General features: G+C 38.5%; 1 protein-coding gene across 1 annotated transcript in view; it reads left to right on the forward strand.

Moving 5' to 3' along the window:
- The window catches only part of Trank1 (tetratricopeptide repeat and ankyrin repeat containing 1), a 175,131-nt gene that overhangs the window by 49,081 nt on the left and 106,742 nt on the right, over positions 1-19,308 (forward strand). The window contains exons 2-3 of the mRNA XM_023719773.1: positions 1,219-1,345; positions 15,067-15,217. Coding sequence (XP_023575541.1) covers positions 1,219-1,345; positions 15,067-15,217 — 278 coding nt within the window. The remainder of the gene's footprint in view (positions 1-1,218; positions 1,346-15,066; positions 15,218-19,308) is intronic.

Below are 19,308 nucleotides of genomic sequence, written 5' to 3' on the forward strand. Positions count from 1 at the left end.
ACCTGGGGGACACAGTGGTGCAGTCTCACTTGGGGGACACAATGGTGCAGTCTCACCTGGGGACACAGTGGTGCAGGCTCACCTGGGGGACACAGTGGTGCAGGCTCACCTGGGGGACACAGTGGTGCAGGTTCCACCTCAGCTGCTTGCACCAGAATGGACTGCTATTAAATGGAGTCAGGCTTGTTAGCCCTGTAAAATACTGAGCTACTTATAGCAGCAAATATGAAATTACAGAAACATAAATTTATTTAAAGCTCCATACCTGTTACATCAAAAACCATTTTTCCCTTTCAAATCTATCCTCATTAGCTGATACTAATTTCTTCTATCACTAAATTCTATGTGCTATGTATTTTAAAAATCTTTCTTCTTCCAACTTGGTGCTGGCACTAAACTCATTAATGTCTTAACTTTGGACGTAGGCAAGATTAGTAGCTGCCTCTCTACTTTAGAGAGCCTCCTCCTCCTGGCTTTATCTTTCCTTAGAGGCAGGAGTTTGGAGGGCTAGGGCCTCAGTCACCTATAGCTCTTGCCTGTCTGCTTTGGTCTACCCTGTGGATGCCTGGACCCTGGAGTTCCCTGCTCAGAGAACCTGCCCATGGAGGCTTCTTATCCGTAGCTTGTTCTGAGGGCTGGGCATGTAGATGAAGTGGTCATCTTCTGAGCGGTCCTTCCTGTGGTATTCTATATCCCCCTAGCAGCAGCATGTATGTGGAGTGGTTCACACCCTGTCTGGACTATAAAGACTCAGGGAACTGCCTTCCTCCCTGTCCTTAGATCAGCCACCATTTTTGAAACATATTCTCTAATAATCTCTAAAAGATTTGTTAAAGTAAGTTTTACAAAGATCAGTGGGAGATGGAACCAAAGTGCTGACATACGGCATCTGAAGGTGGGAGCAGAGGATTTGAGCGAAGAGATGGATTTGTGTATTGGAAGTGCTCTAGGCTCTCTAGTGGATCTAAAAAGCACAGATCTAACAGGCATAGCTCACAATTTTTTTTTTTTTGTGGAACCAGGGATTGAACTCAGGCACTTGTGCTTGCCAGGCAAATGCTTATTTTATTGAGCTATCTCCTAGGCATAACTGAGACTAGTTTTGGCATGAAAGCCTCTTCCTAATGGCAGCAGCCAGCTCCAGAATGGTGGCCTTCACGGTGTTTTTCGATCTGTAAAACAACTGCTTTACAGACCTCCCTTTTGTTCTTTCCACAGGGTTCCCCCAAGGGAGTTGGCTGTGCTGCTCTGCAGCAAATCCAATGCGTTTTACAGCCTTGGGAAATGGAATGAAGCATTTCTCACTGCCAAGGAGTGTCTCCAGTGGGATCCGACCTATGTGAAGGTATGGCATAATGACAGCTGGGCATGGTAGTGACTATCCTCTTCCTTCTAGTCTGCCTATTTTCCTCCCTTTATTTCTATTTGAAACATTTTATTAGATGTATTTGCAGTGCATGCAGTTTATAATCATCTTGGAGACTGGTTCCTCTATAAACTATGTTGGAAGAAAAAGTCAAGAGACATACACACACAAGAAAAGGGAAAAGAATGGAATGAAAATGGGGGTAAAATGAACAGAAGGAGGAAAACATCAAAAAATAAAAATAAAGTTTTCTATTGTTTTTGGGTACGTGGATATTTCTTATAGTCTAGGATTAAGGAGAAGACCTCAAACCAAAACACAGCTCTTCTCATGCTGTAAATCTGAGGTGAAGTCCTTCCCCACATCCCCAGAATGGTGCTGGATGCAGACCACCAACCGTGGGAACAGGGTGCCGTGTCACCTTCCAGCCTGCTCTCCCACTGCAGGAGGTGGATCCCTGCCCACCAGCTCAGCCCTCAGGGGACACCTAGCCTGCTTTCCAATCCTAGCTGACTCCCCTGGCTGCCCATCCCTCATCTACTCTGGGAATTTGGGGCCAAGGGGCTGCTCTGAGACCCAGGTTCAGACACTGAGCCCTTCCCTACAGTGGTATCCCTGACAGTCTGGTTCCATAATTGTGGCAGTGAGTGCTGGACCAGGCTCGCTCACCAAGGCTGCTCCAGAAGCAGTATCCACATTTTCCTTGCTAGTTCCAACCGCCACTGATCCTCTCAGTCTCAGGGTGGAGCGGTTCTCCACAAGTGAAAAGTTTTCATCTTCACTTTGTGTCCTGATGGTGACTGGCTTGCTGCTCTTGGCTGCGCAGCTTGCAGCAGACCACCTCCGTCCTCTGCTTCTGTGTTCTATTTCTTTTGTGTCATTTATCATCCTTCCCCGCTTTTCTCAGTTTCCTCCTGGTTCCTAGATAACCTTCCCTCCCTTTCATTCCTATCCAAGACACTTTTCCAAATTTTAGACACTGTACTGGAGAAGCTGAGTTATTGGCACATATTGCTCCACTATTTAAAAAAGTCCCTTTCTTCTTTTAAAATGGACTTGGCAGGAGTGCTTTAACACTCTCTGTCCTTCAGAGTCCCCTAGGGCCTGTGGGTCTGATCTAAAGAATAGTAAAAATAGTGATTGCAAGTGTAGAAATGTACTCACTGGGGAGAGTTAGAGCTGGCCTCCTGGCAGATAAGAGTACAGTGAGATCCTGGAGTTCATTGTGTGCTGATGTAATTATGCCCAAGTTCATTATCTGTTTATGTTCCTTGTTGTCTGTTTTGTTTTAACAAAGCTTTATTTCCGATGTTGGTGGGTAGATGACAAAATGCCAGCTCTTCAGAAAGCATTTCTTACAGTAGAAATCAATTCCTTTGGAAGGACCAGGGAGGTTCCATAGACAAAGACCTCTTAAGGTCATTAACAAAGGTCAGCAAGTAATCCTTTGATGTCTTTAGGTAGAATGCTCTAAATGCCTGTTCTCCAAGGCAGCTTTACCATTCCTAGTGGCTCAAAGCAGACAAAAGAAGGGGAAACAGTCAGGCCTTGAGCATGTTGTATTCAAGTTGGGAGAGAAAGATCATGCAAGTGAAATAGAGAGACTCTAAGTAGCAATTCTAGGGTTGTCTAGAGCAACAAATATTTGTGTCAATTTAGTGGTCTAGACAGTCTGTGGAGAGGCTCCAAGATGAAGCAGGAGAAGCATAGATCTTTCAGTCTCATGCTTTGCTGTATACTGTGTGCTGTGTTTCAACAGCTTGGCTGAGTCACCCTTCTCTCTAAGCTTAATTTCCTCAACTATAAAATGAGATCATACTTCCGCTTCAGAGTTGCCTTAATGATTAGGGATACATTAAGTAAAATCATTACCATTCAGTAAGTAGGAATGACTGCTGAAAACAGAAATGCGTGAGAGAGGTGCGGAGGTTTGACCTAGAGATCACCCTAATCCTGAGGGAGGGGTTTGGATATTTTACATTGGAGGTAGGCACTCACCCTTAAACTTCTCCTATATACTTTCTTTTTCTTCTAAATAATTTGGAAGATACTTTTTCTTCCTTGAGGTGCTGAGGATCAAATCAGGTCCTAAAACATGCTAAGTACATGCTATACCACTGAGGCATACCCCTAAGTCCAGAGGATGGGTTTGGGAATACATTCCTGAGAAATTCTTTCCAAAGGCATTTTAGGAGATTGTCATCCTCTAACCAGCATGAGGAGAGTGTAGTTGGGATTTGTTTGTGCACATACCTGAGATTATGGCTGTGGTTTCTGAAAGGTGCTTCCAGCTTCTTTGAGGGGCCAGACCTGCAGAACAGCAACGGGGACCACTGCCCCACTCTCACCCAGAGCTTCTGGGTGTCTTTTTTCTTTGCTTCTCCCTCTCATTCTTCTTTGCTTTCTTCTTGGGGAGGACATGGGGCATCCATGAATTAGGTGGAAGAGTGATTAGCAGAACAGTGTATAGACTTTGTTGTTCATTTTTATGTGACACAGAGACCTTTCTAGAAAAGAATCAGTGACCTGAAAAAAAGATACAGGTCTGGGATTTTATGTGGCATTTTAACCAAAGTGTAATAAATTGTGGTGACATGACAAGACCAAGAAAAGGATTTTTAGGCTTTTAGGGGGTGCAAACCATGGTAAAATAAATTTATGGGGAAACAAATGGAAGGTCAAGATACCTTAGCCACGTTATGCAGCTCCCTGGTGCTGGCTTTGCCTTTTTCATGACCAGGAAGCTTTCCCAGAAGAGTGGATGTATGGGGGTTGTCGCAGAGCTCTGCATTTAGTCAGTTGAAGGAAGCTCCAAGAAGATTGCTTTATGTATCTATTAAATCTCACTCAAGTGAAATTGGCTAAAAATAATCTTTGTGTCAAGGTGTCATATTTTGGGATGGTATATTCTGATCCCTTTCACTTCTGTCCAGAATAAAAAATAAAACCTAAAACTCAGGAAACAAAGATGGTAGATTTTATACTAGCTTATCTGGTTGAGTAAACATAGAAATGAAACACAAGCACATTTTTTTCTTTTTGTTTTTTGAATAAACATATCGAACCGCAAAATCAGTTTTTCTTTCTTTTCTTTTTGTTTGTTTTGTTTTTTGAATAACAGACATGAAACACAAACACTTTCTTTCTTCCTCTCTTTCTTTTTGTTTTTGAAATAGGGCTTCTCTATGTAGTTCAGGCTGACCTTGGCCATCACTGTGTAGCCCATAATGGCCTTGAATTTATAGCAATCCTCCTGCTTCAGCCTCTCAGGTGTGGGGATTACAGGCACATTACTACCATGACTGGCTTTTTTTTTCTTTTCTGATTGTCAGCAGAGGTCTTTAGATTTTCAAATTAAAGTTAGAACAAATCAACAAATAATGAGAGATTCACTGATGAGTGAAGTTTTAAAAGTTTTTGTTTATTATTGCATGTTTGCAGTACATAATAATCACATGTCTCATGGGGAGTTGAAACAGATATGTAACGCATCTCAGTTCTTTTCTTCATTCTGTCCCATCCCATGCCCTCCCCTCTCTTCCTTTTTTCCTCCCTCCACCTTTTTTTATTTGCACATTAAGACGTACATAATGTCAACTCTCATCATAGAGAATTTGTACTTGTACATGATATACCATGCTTCTTCTTTTTTTCCTATTCCTCCCCATTCCTTTAAACCCCTCTTTTCCTCCTTATTTATAACAGCTTTGTTTCCATTTTCCCCTTCTATTGATTTTATCGTCCCTTCCTTCCTTTCCCCCTCTCCCTCCCTGTTCTCTTCTCATTTCAAACATTTTCTCCCCATTTCCCAATATCTATTATACATTTTAGTCCTTATTTACATTTTCAGTTTCTCACACCACAGAAACAATGCAGTGTTTAAACATGTGTGTCCAGTTTATTTCACTTAAGAGCATTGCTTCAAGATGTATCCATTTAGCTAGATTTGTCCCAAACTTATCCTTCTTTATGGCAGAGTAGACTCCATTATATTTAAAAAAACCCATGTTTTCTTTATCCATTATCTGGTTATGGGCAGGCATTTGGATTGTTTCCAAGATTTAGCTGTTATAAACTGTGCCATTGTAAACATGGGTGTGCATATATTGCTGTTACTTTTAATTCTTACAGGAAGATACCAAGAAGCCTAATATCCAGGTCAACTGGAGACTTTGGTTTTAGTTTTTGGAGGAATCTCCACACTGATTTCCACAATGGTTCCATCAGTCTGCACTCCCACCAACTGTGGAGAATAGTTATTTTCTTCCCACAGTCCCTCCAGCTATTGGTTGATTTTTTTTTCTTTTTTTCTTTTCTTTTTTTTGTGGTACTTGTTGTTGAACTCAGGACCCTGCGCTTGCCAGGCAAGCACTTATTCTACTGAGCTATCTCCCTGGGCCCTGGTTGATTTCTTTTTTTTTTTTTTTAATTTTTATTTATTTATTTATGTGTGTGTGTGTGTGTGTGTGTGTGCGTGTGTGACCAGCTCAGCCCACCAGGGGACGGGGCTGGCTGGCATGTGGTGCTGGGGGATTGAACCGCGGTCCCTGTGCTTTGCTAAGCTTGTTCTAAGTAGGTGCTTTAGACCACTGAGCCATCTCACCAGCCCCTGGTTGATTTCTTGATTACAGCCATTCTTTCTGGAGAGATGTAATCTCTGTGTTGTTTTAATTTGCATGTATCAATTGACCAGTGATTTTAGACATTTTTCATATATTTATTTAATGCTCCTACTTCATTATCTGAGAAGTATTAATTTCAGATGCCCATTTTTGGGTTGGGTCTTTACATTTGTGGAGGAGGAGGGTCTGATTTTTTGAGTTATTTATATATTCTATGTATTAGTCCTTGAGGATCAGCTGGCAAAATATTTTTTCCTATTCTGTGTGTTGTGTCTTCACTCTGTTGGTGGAAACAAAGTAATGGTTATACTTCCAAAATTGATTCTTTCACATATTTCCTGTGTGATTGGAATTTTGTTCCATAAAGTCTTTGCCTACACCAATGTCTTCAGGAGTTCTATTTATTCAGTGTTCCAGAAGATTTGGTGTTTCTGTTTTAATATTTAGATTTTTGATTCATTTTGATTTTAGTTTAGTGCGTAGTGAGAGATATGGGCCTAGTTTTAATCTTAGGCATGTGAAGATTGAGTTTTTCCATTACCATTTATTAAAGAGGCTATCTTTCTTCCAGTGAAGATATTTGGCTTTTTTGTCAAAGAGAATGTGTCTGAGTGTATTTGGACCTTTTTCTGCATCTTCTAATCTTCTCCACTGATACTTGTGTCTGTTTTTTGCTAGTACCATCATGTTGTTATCGTACTAGGTTTGTAGCATAATTTTAAGTAAACGAGTATGATGCAACCTGCGTTGGCTTTGTTGTCCAGAGTTACCTTTGCTATTCTGAATCTCTTCTGGTTTCAAAGGAATTTTCAGATTGTTTTCTCTAATTCTGTGAGACATGCTATTGGTTTTTTCATGGGACGTGCTTCAAATCTGTATAACAATTTTGGAAGTATAACCATTTTTACTATATCGGTTCTTCCTACTCAAGAACAAAGGTTATCCTTTCATTTTCTTATAACTTTTTTTTTTAACCTCCTTTTTCAGAGTACTTTCAGTAGTTTTCAATGTAAAATTCTCTTACGTTCTCTGTCAGGTTGATTTCTAGTTTTTTCATTTTTTTGGGTAGTATTGTGATAGTATTGTGTTGTTTCCCTAATTTCTTTCTCAGTGAGTTCATTATTTGTGCACAGAATGCTCTTGATTTTTGAGATTTGACTTTGTGGGCAACTGTGCTACTGAATTTAGTTATTAAATCTAGAAGTCTTTTGGTGAAACTTCTATGTAAGTTTTATTTCAACTAATGATAATTAACTGCAAATAATGATAATTTAACTCTTTCCTTCCCTATCCTTATTCTATTTACTTATTTATTTTTAGCATTTAGTACAGGGTCTACAGGGTCTCACTACACAGATCAGGCTTGTAGTGATCCTCCTGTAATCAGCCTTTCAAGTGCTGGGATTACAGGTGCGTGCCACCACGCCCAGTCTCAGTTGCTGTCTCAGTGCGCCCCGGGGGCAGGGCTGGCATAGCACACTGAGGATTGAACTCTGGTCCCTGAACCTCCCTAAGCAGGTGCTTCAGACGGCTGAACTATCTGGCTGGCCCTGCCATTTCTTTGTCTTGTCTAACTGCTGTGGCTAATATTTCTAAAACTCTATTGATAGGTGTGGTGATATTTGGAATTCTGAGAATTTTTATCATGAATGGGTGTTGGACTTTGTCAAAAGTGTTTTCAGCATCTATTGAGATGATCATATGGTTTTGTCCTTGGCTGTGCTAAGATGTCAGATCACATTTATTGTTTGTGTATGTTGAGTCATTCCTACATCCTTCGGGTTAATCCTACTTGGTCTTGGTGTATAATCTTCTTGGTGATTTGCTATATTGCTATAATCTTCTTGATGAATTGCCAGTATCTTATTGAGGATTTTTGCATCTATTTTCATTAGAGATATTGGCTTGTGATCTTCTTTGGTTGAATCTTTCTCTGGTTTTAGTATCAGTGTACTGCTTGCTTCCAGGAATGAAGTTGAAAGTACTGCTTCCCTTCCAAATTCATTAAAAAGTTTGGGAAGTACTAGCATTACATTTTCACATATTTTTATGTAGAATTCATCAATGAATTTGTCCCTGGGCTTTTCTTAAGATTTTTAATTATGTCTTTAATATCATCAACTGATATTGGTTTATTTAGAGTTTTTGTGTCATCTGGATTCAGTTTTGGTAATGGATATGTATCTAAGAATTTGTCCATTTCTTCTTTGTTACCATTTTATTAGAATATAGGTTCTTTAAGTAAATATTGGCAATCTTCTGGATTTTTGAGAGATATGTTGTGATCTTACGGATCTATTCTTTTTCATTCCTAATTGCACGGATTTGAGTCTTTTCTTCCGTCATTTTGATAAAATGATGGCTTGTCAATTTATTTAATCTTTTGAAGAACCAACACTTCCAGTATCTCTCTCTCTCTTTCTTTCTTTCTTTCTTTTTTTTTTTTTCTGTTGCATCGCTTTTAATGTTAGGCTGACATAGAAATGAGATAAAATTTAAACAAACTGAGAAACATTACTTCATGCTGGCTTCTACAATCTTATGAGGTTTTTCCTCAAATTCTATTTGGCTTAATATGTCAAATAGATATGTGTGTCCATCTTAAAAGATCATTCTTCCACTTCCATGTAAGTCAAAACAAACAGACCAGTGACTTGGGTTGGAAGGCTTGAGGATGGAAGGTGGATCAAGTTTAGTCTATAATATTTTTAGCACTAGACTTAGTAACTTATTCTCATGAGCAACTTAAAAGAATTGGATGTGTACTTCTTTTTTTTTTTTGTTTTTTAAGTAAGACAATATATTTAAAAAAATCCTTTCAAAAAAGAAAAGTAAAAATGTTCAATAAAGAAATTAAAAGATGATAAAGCTTACAAATTAACAAGAACCCCCTAAGTTAGAACAGCTACAAAATATGTTTTAATCTATGATATTTAAGTACAAATACTTAAGTATGAAAATCTTGTGCTGATGAAAGGTTATGAAAAAAAATTTTATACACTATTCTGGGAATAACAAATTAACTAATGTCTTCTGCATCGAAATAAAATTAAGATACACCTACTCTTCCACCCAGCACTTCCAAATATAATTATCTACCTGAGAGGCATACTCACATGTGGGCAAAGACATATATTCACAGTAGCAGATTTATAATAGGAAAAATCGAATTTCCAGTAGAAATGAGATGGTTGAATTGGTTGTAGAGGGTAACATAGACAGCTAGATTGCTAGACTAACAATCCCACTCACAACGACTACAATGATAGGGAGAAAACAATAAAGATATCTTAGAGGCAAAATAAGCCACAAAATGATCAAGAAATACTAATAGTTGGCGAATGATGAGCACCAAAGGTGGCTCTCATCCTACAGGTACGTTCCAGAGCTACAGTGCTTATGTATCTCATTTTTTATGAATATAACTTTTTTTAGCATTTTCAACATCTTACAACTGAAACTCTGGGAATTCAAAATTTACGTCCTTGCCCGTGAGCTTCTTATAGACACCAGAGAATGTCTCAACCTTGTGCTCCACGTTCTGGTGGGCCTTGTCCAGGTGACCTTGCTGAGCCGGCTGCCATCCAGCTTCCCGCAGACCCTCTTGCCCACGATCTCGCTGAGGAAGACCAGGTCCTCCAGGATGGCGTCGTGCACTGTGGTCAGCGTGCAGCTTTGGGGACTCTTTTGCTTATTTTTCATGCAGCTTTTTCAAGCTGGCTTGGGCAGAATTCTCCTCTGCGCGATGAAGACCACATGCTTCCAGCTGAATCAATCTTTCTTTCTTTCTTTCTTTCTTTCTTTCTTTCTTTCTTTCTTTCTTTCTTTCTTTCTTTCTTTCTTTCTTTCTTCTTTCTTTCTCTGCCTGCCTGCCTGCCTGCCTGCCTGCCTGCCGTTCTTTCTTTCTTCATTTTATGTATTTGGTACAGGGTCTCACTATGCATTTCAGACTCCCCATTGCTGGGATTACAGGCATGTGCCACCATGCCTGGACTTGGTCGCTGGCTCAGCACTCCCCAGGGGCAGGACCAACATGGCATGTGGGGCCATGGATCAAGCCCTGGTCCCTGAGCTTGCCAAAGCAGGCACTTAGTCTGCTGAGCTATCTCAACAGCCTCAAAACTAACACTTCTATTCATTGATTCTGTGCGTTGTTTTCTTAGTCTCCATTGAATTAGTATCTGCTCTGATCTTCATAATTGCCTCCCTTATATGACCTTTGGCATGTTACTAGTTATTTGAGCTCACTCTTTTTCTGATAGGGGAATTTACTGCTATAAATTTCCTTCATAAGTTGGCTTTCCCTGCGTCCTGTAAGTTCTGAAATGTTATATTGATATCATCATTTAATAGGAAAAATTTAATTTAATCTGTTACAAATGTATTAGGATTTATTTGATTTTTCATGTCAATATTTGTTTTATATAGTTGGGTGTGGCTGGTATTTGGTACATATATATTTATGATTGTTATCTCTTCTTTTTGGATTATTTCCTTTATAAGGATGTAGGGACTTTTCTGTCTCTTAATTAGTTTTGGCTTGGAATTTGTTTTGTATACAAATAAAATAGCTATTCCTGCTTTTTTCTGGGTTCCTGTTGCAAGAAATATTGTTCTCCATCCTTGGATTTTTAGTCTATGAATTTTTTTGATTTAAATGCGCTTGTTTTGTGCAGCATGTTCTTGTCTTCTTCTTCTTGATCCATTCTGCCATTCTGTTTCTTTTGATTAGTAAATTGAGACCATTTATGTTGATTGCTATAACTGATGTGTAGTGGCTTATTCTAGTCAGGTTAATTTCCTGTTGTTGACTCCTTTTTAGTCCCTCATTTCTCTTCTGTTTTTCCCATATTTCTTTTGTGTTCTCCCTCCCTTGTTGGTGGTTCATTTTGTTGGGATATATGGTGTTGTAATACTCATTTTCACTTTCTAGAATATCATTCAGAACATTTAGAGTGATAGTTTTGTTATCATAAATTTATTCAGGTGTTCTTTGTCATGGAAGCATCTTATTTCTCCATCTATTTTTAAAGATAGTTTGGAACGTTACATTAATCTGAGTTGGAGGTTATTTTCTTTTAGAATTTAAAATATTTCACTCCAAGCTCTGCTTGATTTGAACGTTTGTGTAAAAAGTCTGCTCTGATTCTGACGGGCATTCCTTCATAGGTGACTTTTTTTTTCTGTAACAGCTTTAATATTCTGTTCCTGTGTTGAAATTTTTGAATCTTGACTATGATATGCATTGACGTAGACTTTTTGATCATGGCTAATTGTAGTTCGACATGCCTCACTTGTCTGTATGTTAAATTCTTTTTCTGTGCTTGGAAAGTTTTCTGCCATTACTTCTGTGAAGAGGTATTTTATGCTATCTCTGGCTTTTTCATTGACTGATCAATCTTCTCCTCCTCCTCCTCCTCCTCCTCCTCCTCCTCCTCCTCCTCCTCCTCCTCCTCCTCCTCCTCCTCCTCCTCCTCCTTCTCCTTCTGGATCACCTTGAAGCTGTGTGATTTTTCATGGTCCTTTGCTGTTTTTCTGAAATCTTTACTTTCATAATCACTAACCTCAATGTTGTCTTTTATATCTGATATTCTGTCCTCACACTGCTGCTTTTTGCTGTATATAATTTCAGTGGAATTTTTAATCTACTGAATATCTGCTTCGATCTGCTTATGGATTCTTATGTTGGATGTTCATGATTTCCATCGTTTTCCTAAGCTCCTCTGGTTTTCTTTTTTATCTTTGTCTCCTCTAGAGTCACTAACCATGTCTTTCATTATGGTCACCATTTCTGTAGTTATCTGAGAACTTATTTTGATTTCATTTTTTTCTAGAGTTTCATTTATCTCCTGTGTTACTTCTGCTGCAGAGTTTGGGTGGGTGACATTTGAATTTCTCCACCTCATTGACCTCTGCGTTTACTTTTGTTGAGCTGGAAGTCTGAAGTTGCATCTTGCTTGCGTTCCTTCTTATTTTATATTTGCTTTCAGCTTAATTCCTTGGTTTATGCTTGTAAATTGGGTATGGCAGGTAGCTGTATTGCTAATATTGAGCAGCCTTAGGAAATGACTACTTCTCAGAGAAGTCTTTGAGGTGCAGTTGGTTTTTGCGTCTTAGTTTAGTTGTTTTTTTTTTTTTTTTTTTTTTTTTTACTAGGGTTGGTTTTGAGTCTGTTGTAAGATCATGCCTCTTTAGTTTATTGGAATGAGAAGTTGCTGCCTATTTGACCTGGCTCTTGGTTCTTTAGCACTGGTCTGTAGTATGTAGCATTGTTTATGACCCTAGGCAGTCTCTGTCTTGGCATAACAGAAAGATGGAATAAAACAATTATGTCACCTTGGTTAAAGTAGTATAGTCAGCAATAACAATAGTATCAAACACAACCTAGAAAATATCAAACTGTGGCAAGTATTAATTTTCTACCATTGACTTTCTGAATATATTTGTTGTTAGGTAACAAAATCTAAAATAAACCAGAAGGGCCAGGGAGATGGCTCAGTAGAATAAGTGCTTTCCCGGCAAGCACAAGGTCCTGAGTTCAATCCCTGGTTCCGCCAATAAAATAAACCAGAAACTTATATAAAGTAAATATGCCCTCAGTATGGAGAGTTTACCACTGGGGAGAAAATTTAGAAGAGTTTTTGGGGAAAATTGAGAAATATAAAAGAACAAATGATTAGAAGCAAGGCTGGAGGACAAAAGGAAGATTGCACGAACTTTGGGAAACTAGTGAAGAAGATAGGAGAAGGAAAAAATAAAAACAAAAACAGGACAGAATGACAATAACCAAAAAGTTAAAAACAATGTTCACACTCATATAAAAACAAGAACAAGCGATCTAGCAAAAAGAATAGAAAAGTTCTTCTAGAAAGAAAAAAAAATATTCACTTCAGGACATGTTTTTGCTGTCACTGCTAGATAGAATGGGAACACAGAACCCAGAGTCATGTTGATTAATCTCAGCAAGCCAGCTGTAGATTTATGGTGGGGTAGTGGATAATACCAGAAACTCCTCACTTTTAGTTCCATTGAAATTTAGTTTTTTTCTCGCTGTGAGGCTGGAGTCCAACTTGTTCAGCCTACAGCACTTCCTGTGCCTCCTGTTGGCTTGAACTCAGCTTCCAGCTGGGTTGAACTTGGCTCCTTTACATTCTGCCAACTTGAACTTGGTTCTGCTTCACCCTGACACTGGGAGCCCCCACCTGGAGCCAGCCCACAGCTTCTCTCCGTTCCAAGCTGCTTTGTCCCTTCTCCAACCAGTCTCTCTGTCTTAAGGGATGTCTGTACCCACATAACTCACCAGCCACTGTGTCCACTGCTCCATTCCTTTGGTGTGCTTCTCCCTGGAGGCCTCTGGAGTTGTCAGTAGTCACCATTCCTCTGCAGGTTCGAACTTCCCCTCCAACTCAGTGAGTCTGGGCTCAGGGACATAGTGCCACTTGCCACCCTTTTCTTCTGCATTGAGATCTCTCTTCACTGTCCCTGTGGACTTCAATTCTTACTTCAGATCCTTGCTGGGCCCCAGGGACTCCCTTCCTTCTTCTCTTGTTATATTTAGTGTCTGGACATCAAATCTCAGAGAGGCTGCTTCTCAGCAGTACACCACTTTGCCATCTTCCCAGAAATCTTTTCCTTTATTTTTTATGTGCTTCCTTTTTTATGAACTCAATTTGTGAACACTTTGCTACTTTAGCCAGAAAATTGATTTGATCATGAGTGGAGTTGGAGAAAGAAGTCAAACTCAACCATCACACAGGTTTATTAGCAAACCTTTCTCATCTGGGGCCAGAAGAGAGAAGGTGTTTTCTTAAAGACCTAGGAGTTTTTAAGGGTTTGAAAGGAATGGAAATAGTTTCTAAGGGCAACTTCTAGGAGACTTAATAGGGGACTTTTGATTTCCTTTTTTGGTTTCTGGTTGTTTAGCCTACTAATCATTGTAGTCTTTGTACAGAAGTCAGTTGGAGAGGGCTCTCTCTCTACCTTTTTTTATGATGTGAGCTTAGTAGAGCTCAATAATTCTTTTTTATTTTATGAAAAAATGAAAAGTTGTTAACAAAATAAGAGAATAACAACAGTACATTGTATCATTGCTTTATAGCTACTTGGGATATGATAGAAAAAATAATTCTCTTGTACAAAAAATAGCGCAAAATTTTCTTTTCAGTGAACTAAGAGAAACTAATAATATAAATGGAAAAAATTAGCTTGTATATTAAAGTAGTTTTGAAATAGTTGAATAAGTAATTTAGGGGATTATTTGAACTTCTCTGTACTTTCTTTTTATCTGTCTTCTATTTTGCTCTTTATTTGTAGTTTCTGATATAAGAGGAACCATACAATGCTTAAGCTTGTGTGTTCGGCTTATTTCACTTAACATTATATTCATAATTTGCAACTAGTTAATTGTGAATACCTTAAGTTTATCTTTCATTATGGCAGAGTAATGCTCCTTTGTGTATAAGTAGCACATTTGCCTTATCTATTCATCTGTGGATGGACATATACACTGTTTCCAAGATCTGGAATGCATGCAGCTGTATGCATGTATCCCTGTAATATGATGGTTTTTATCTCTTTTGGGAAATAGCAGTGTTTCTTGCTACAGTTTTTCCTCCCTTATATGCTCAGTTGAAATTGTGTTTATTTTGATTGATAGGACTGGGAACCACTTATATGTTTATAAGAAAATCTCATTTTTCCATAAATACTAGTCATAGGATTTTTTATAATGCCTTTGTTCTGGTTCAGGTAGTGGTGGGAGGAATGAACAATAGGCCGCACATATAATTGGAACAAGGTCTACTTCCTTTTCTTTGTGTCACATATTAAATGTTGTGCAACTGATAGATTCGAATGTGATTACTGTACCTGTTTTCTTGGCAGTTACAATATGACAGGAAAAGTATGGCGTGGAAAATAATGTAGAAACCCTGTCTCCTGTGCTCATTAGCAGTCTGTGCTGGCAGAGAGTGAGGCTCCCTCCCACAATGGTGTTCACCATGTTGCCAATCTTTCCTTTCAGTGACAGGTTAGAGGAGATGAGGACATTATATTTTTGCTCTTTTTTCTCTGTTCTAGGGGTACTACCGAGCTGGTTATTCCTTACTGCGGTTACTCCAACCTTATGAAGCTGCTCGCATGTTTTTTGAGGGTCTGCGACTTCTGCAGAACAGCCAAGACCAAGCCCAGATTCCTAATTTCCTTGTTGGCATCTTCACCACGATGAGCAGTAAGTCAAGTTGGGCGAAAGGTCTTCCTTTCTTCAAAGTTCTTGTTGCTATACGTGTATGTCTCCTGGGAGATAATTCCAGGGTGTTTCTTTGGGATGTATATAGTTTGAATACAAATGGTATGCACATTGGAAAGCATTTTGGATGGCTCACTTTTGTAGAAACAAGTCCTACTGAATAAGTGATTCAACCTCATAAATTTTCTGTGTTGCTATTTGTAGAGATTTTCTTACTTACACTGCTGATCTTTTGTGATTTTTGCTTTCCTGTGATTTTTTTATGTATTTCTGTAATATATCAAGAAAATATTTTTGTTTGCTGTGAAAATAATCTGGGTCAACAGTGGGTCCTACGAAAGCTGAGAATTATGACAGCAGTTTCACTGAGGACTGACACACTCAGTATTGGAGGGCCTCATGGGGGAGCCTTCTGCATGCCTGCACTAGATCCTTACCTGATAACCTGTTCTCTGAAATGGCTTTGCCTGTGGCCCAGATTTGGCAAAATCGGAAACCTTGAAAGCACAATGTTAACATGCCTCTCTGCCCATAGTGCTGCATCTTGAAGCCCTGTAAATATCTAGGCCATTGTTTTCAGATATTGTTTGATCAAATTTAAATTGCACTGATTTGAGAATGTGCCATTAATCTATGTTCTGCCACTGAGACACAACATTGATTCTGAGATATATCTCTGTTTTAAAGACATTAAAATGTGAAAAATGGTACGTTATAATCATTGAAAAACGATGCTTAGCTTTCAGAAGTGGGAAAAATCATTGCTGACAGTTGATTCAACTTTTACTTGTTCAACTAACTGTTTCCGTTTCTATTGTGGGAAAGCAGTATCTGTGATCTGTGGTAGAAACTTACAGATTTGACAAATTTGGCACACAGAGAAGATCAGTGCAAATGCAGTTAATGGGAAGGGGCTAAAGACAGGCACAGACATTCGCTGATGGCTATAGCTATTCAGTCAGCCTTTTGCTCACAGCAGCCAAAATTTGTCTTTCTTTTCTTCTAATAGTTTGGCCTGTGCCCCAAACTTCCTCACTGTCTTTTCTGTGTCTTAAAAGTCCTGTCACATGCCAAGCCAGAGTTAATGGAATTCAAACAAATGCTTCTTGATGATTGTGTCCGAAGTTAATATTCTGGGAGTTTCCATTCTGCCCCCATCCTGAGGTGGAGTGCTGATAACAAGACTTACAGACAATGCATCTGAAACTTCTCTATTAAAGTACTTCTTTTTGGAGCATGAATGTATGCCTGTGGCTCAATCCTCAAATTCTGAAAAATGCATTTTCATACAAATTTTCATAGAAGTTTTGTGTCTTTTCAAACCAGTTTGTATTTGTGTTCATGTTTATGAATATTGTGAAATTAATAACCCTGGAAAAGGTACCATATTAAACTGGCACTTAACCTATCTCTTTGGATATTCCCATCTGTGAATTTGAGAGATGTGGTTTAAAGGTTGGACCTCTAGATTAGAAGGATATAACTGGGGCAGGGAGATGGTTCAGTAGAATAAGCACTTCCCTGGCAAGTGCAAGGGCCCGAGTTCAATCCCCAGTTCTGCCAAAAAAAAAAAAAAAAAAAAAAAAAAAAAAGAAAGAAAGATATGACTGACTAAGACAGTTGGTAGATCTAGGTACCAGTCTTTATTTTTGTCTTCATTTTGAATTAGCTATGTGATATGTCTTAAAGCCTGTCTTCATGTCTCGTAATTTCCGTCTGTTGGATATCAATAATATTTGTGACATTTTTCTTACAGTAACTTGAGTTTTTGTAACGTCCCATATGCTTCCATTTCCTCTTCTGTAAATGGAGCTAACAAGGCACTGCTGTAGTGGTTTGTTTGAAAGATTAAATATAAGCACATCACTGAGTTCTCAAAATAGAAAAGCTAAGTGAATATTAGCTCACTTCATGCCCCTTGATGTTTAAGGGATTGATTTTATGAGTGGAATTAAAATGATTACCTCTTTGATCAATTTTTTTAGCAATATAATTTGCTTTATTTTAGTTTCAGGTTTTTTTTATTAGTACAAGTTTGGAGCACACAATGGTCACATTGTTTGTAGGGAGTTGGTACATTTACATAATACGTCTTAATTCTTTTTTTGTTATCCCCTAAACCCCTTCCAACTCCCTCCATTCCTTTTCTTCTTTTTTTTTTCTGTCTTTTTGAGACAGGGTTTCACTATGGAGTTCAGGCTGGCCTTGAGTTCACTTTATAGCCCAGGCTGACCTCGAGCTTATAGTGATCTTCCTGCCTCAGCCTCCCAGGTACTGGGATTACAGGTATGTGCTACCATGCCTGGTCTCCCTCCATTTCTTTACCCCTTTCTTATTTGCAAAAGATCCATATTCCTATTTCTTATTACTTATCTTTTGTTTTACTTTTTACTTATATTTTGGGCTTCTCCTATAAGCAAAACCATGAATATTTAACTAGGTGTCTGATTTATGTCACTTTTTTTTTTTTTTTTTTTTTGGTGGAACCGGGGATTGAACTCAGGCCCTTGCACTTGCCAGGGAAGTGCTTATTCCACTGAGCCATCTCCCCAGTCTAATTTATGTCACTTAAAGATACAACTGTTTGCCTCCAGAGGACTCAAATTTAACTTCCTTATGGCAGAGTAGTATTCTATGTGTATAAATAGCACGTTTTCTTCCTTGGGCTATTGATGCACATACAGGCAGCTTCCACAACTTAGCTATTGTGAAGTGTGCTGCTGCTATAAACATGGGCATGCATGTAACACTGTAATAGGATGTGTTTCACTTTTTCAAGAAGATACCCAGAAGGGAATACCTATGTCAAATGGAATTTCTAGTTTTAGTTTTTTGAAGAATCTCCATAATGATTTCCATAATGGTTGTACTAGTTTACATTCTTACCAACAATATCGAAGAGTTTCCTTTCACACATACCCTGTCCAATATTTGTTATTATTTGACTTCCTGATGATAGCCATTCATTCTGAAGTAAGATGGAAGCTTGCTGTTGTTTTAATTTAATTTAATTTAATTTAATTTAATTTAATTTTTAATTTGCATTCTCTAATGGCCAGTCATGTTGAATATTTTTTCATGTATTTATTGGCTAATTGTACTTCTTCTCAGAAGTATCTGTTTATTTCAGTTGCCCATTTTGATTATGTCTTTTGTTTTGGGCAGGGGTATAATTTCTTTGAGTTTTATTTGATATAGTTTAGATATTGGTTCCTTGTCGAAGATATAGCTGAGAAAAATTTCTCAGCAATATCTGGTCTCTTCACTCTATTGGTTATTTTCTTTGCTATGCAGAAGCTTTTTAATTTGATATCACATTTGTTAATTCTGTGTGTGTGTGTGTGTGTGTGTGTGTGTGTGTGTGTGTGTGTTTTAGGGAAGGATCCACAGGGTGTTCAGGGTCTCACTACTAGATTGGATTCTTAGTGATCTGCCTGTTTACAGCCTCACAAGAGCTGGGATTACAGGCGCACGCCACCATGCCCAGTCTCAATCGCTGTCTCAGCATACCCCCGGGGATCGAATCCTGGCCCTTGCACTTACTTGCATGCGTTTTAATCCTCTGAGCTAATTTGGCTGGCCACATTTGTTAATTCTTGATGTTATTTCTTGTGCAGTTGGGATTCTGTTCAGAAGTCCTTGTCTATGCCTATGTCTTTAGGAGTTTTACCTATTGTATTTTCCAACAGATAGTGTTTCTGTGGGTTTTTTCTTTTTCTTCTCTCTCTCTCTCTTTTTTTTTTTTTTTTTTTTTAAAGACAGAGTCTTGCTCTGTGGCTAAGACTGGGCTTGAACTCACTTATAGCTCAGGCTAGTCTCGAATTCCTGGCAGTCCTCTTGCTTCAGCCTACCGAGTGCTTGGATTATAGGCATGTACTATCATGTCTAGCTTAGATGTCTCTCTTTTCCTATTTAGATCTTTGATCCATTTTGATTTTAGTTTAGTACATGGTGAGACATATGGGTTGAGATTTAATCTTGTGGATGTGGATAACCAGTTTTCCCAGAACCATTTGCTAAAGAGGATTTCTTCCAATGTTTTTTTTTTTTTTTTTTTTTTTTTTTTGGTCTTT

The sequence above is a fragment of the Octodon degus genome, unplaced genomic scaffold (assembly GCF_000260255.1).
Source record: "Octodon degus isolate 3935 unplaced genomic scaffold, OctDeg1.0 scaffold00071, whole genome shotgun sequence".
NCBI lineage: Eukaryota > Metazoa > Chordata > Mammalia > Rodentia > Octodontidae > Octodon > Octodon degus.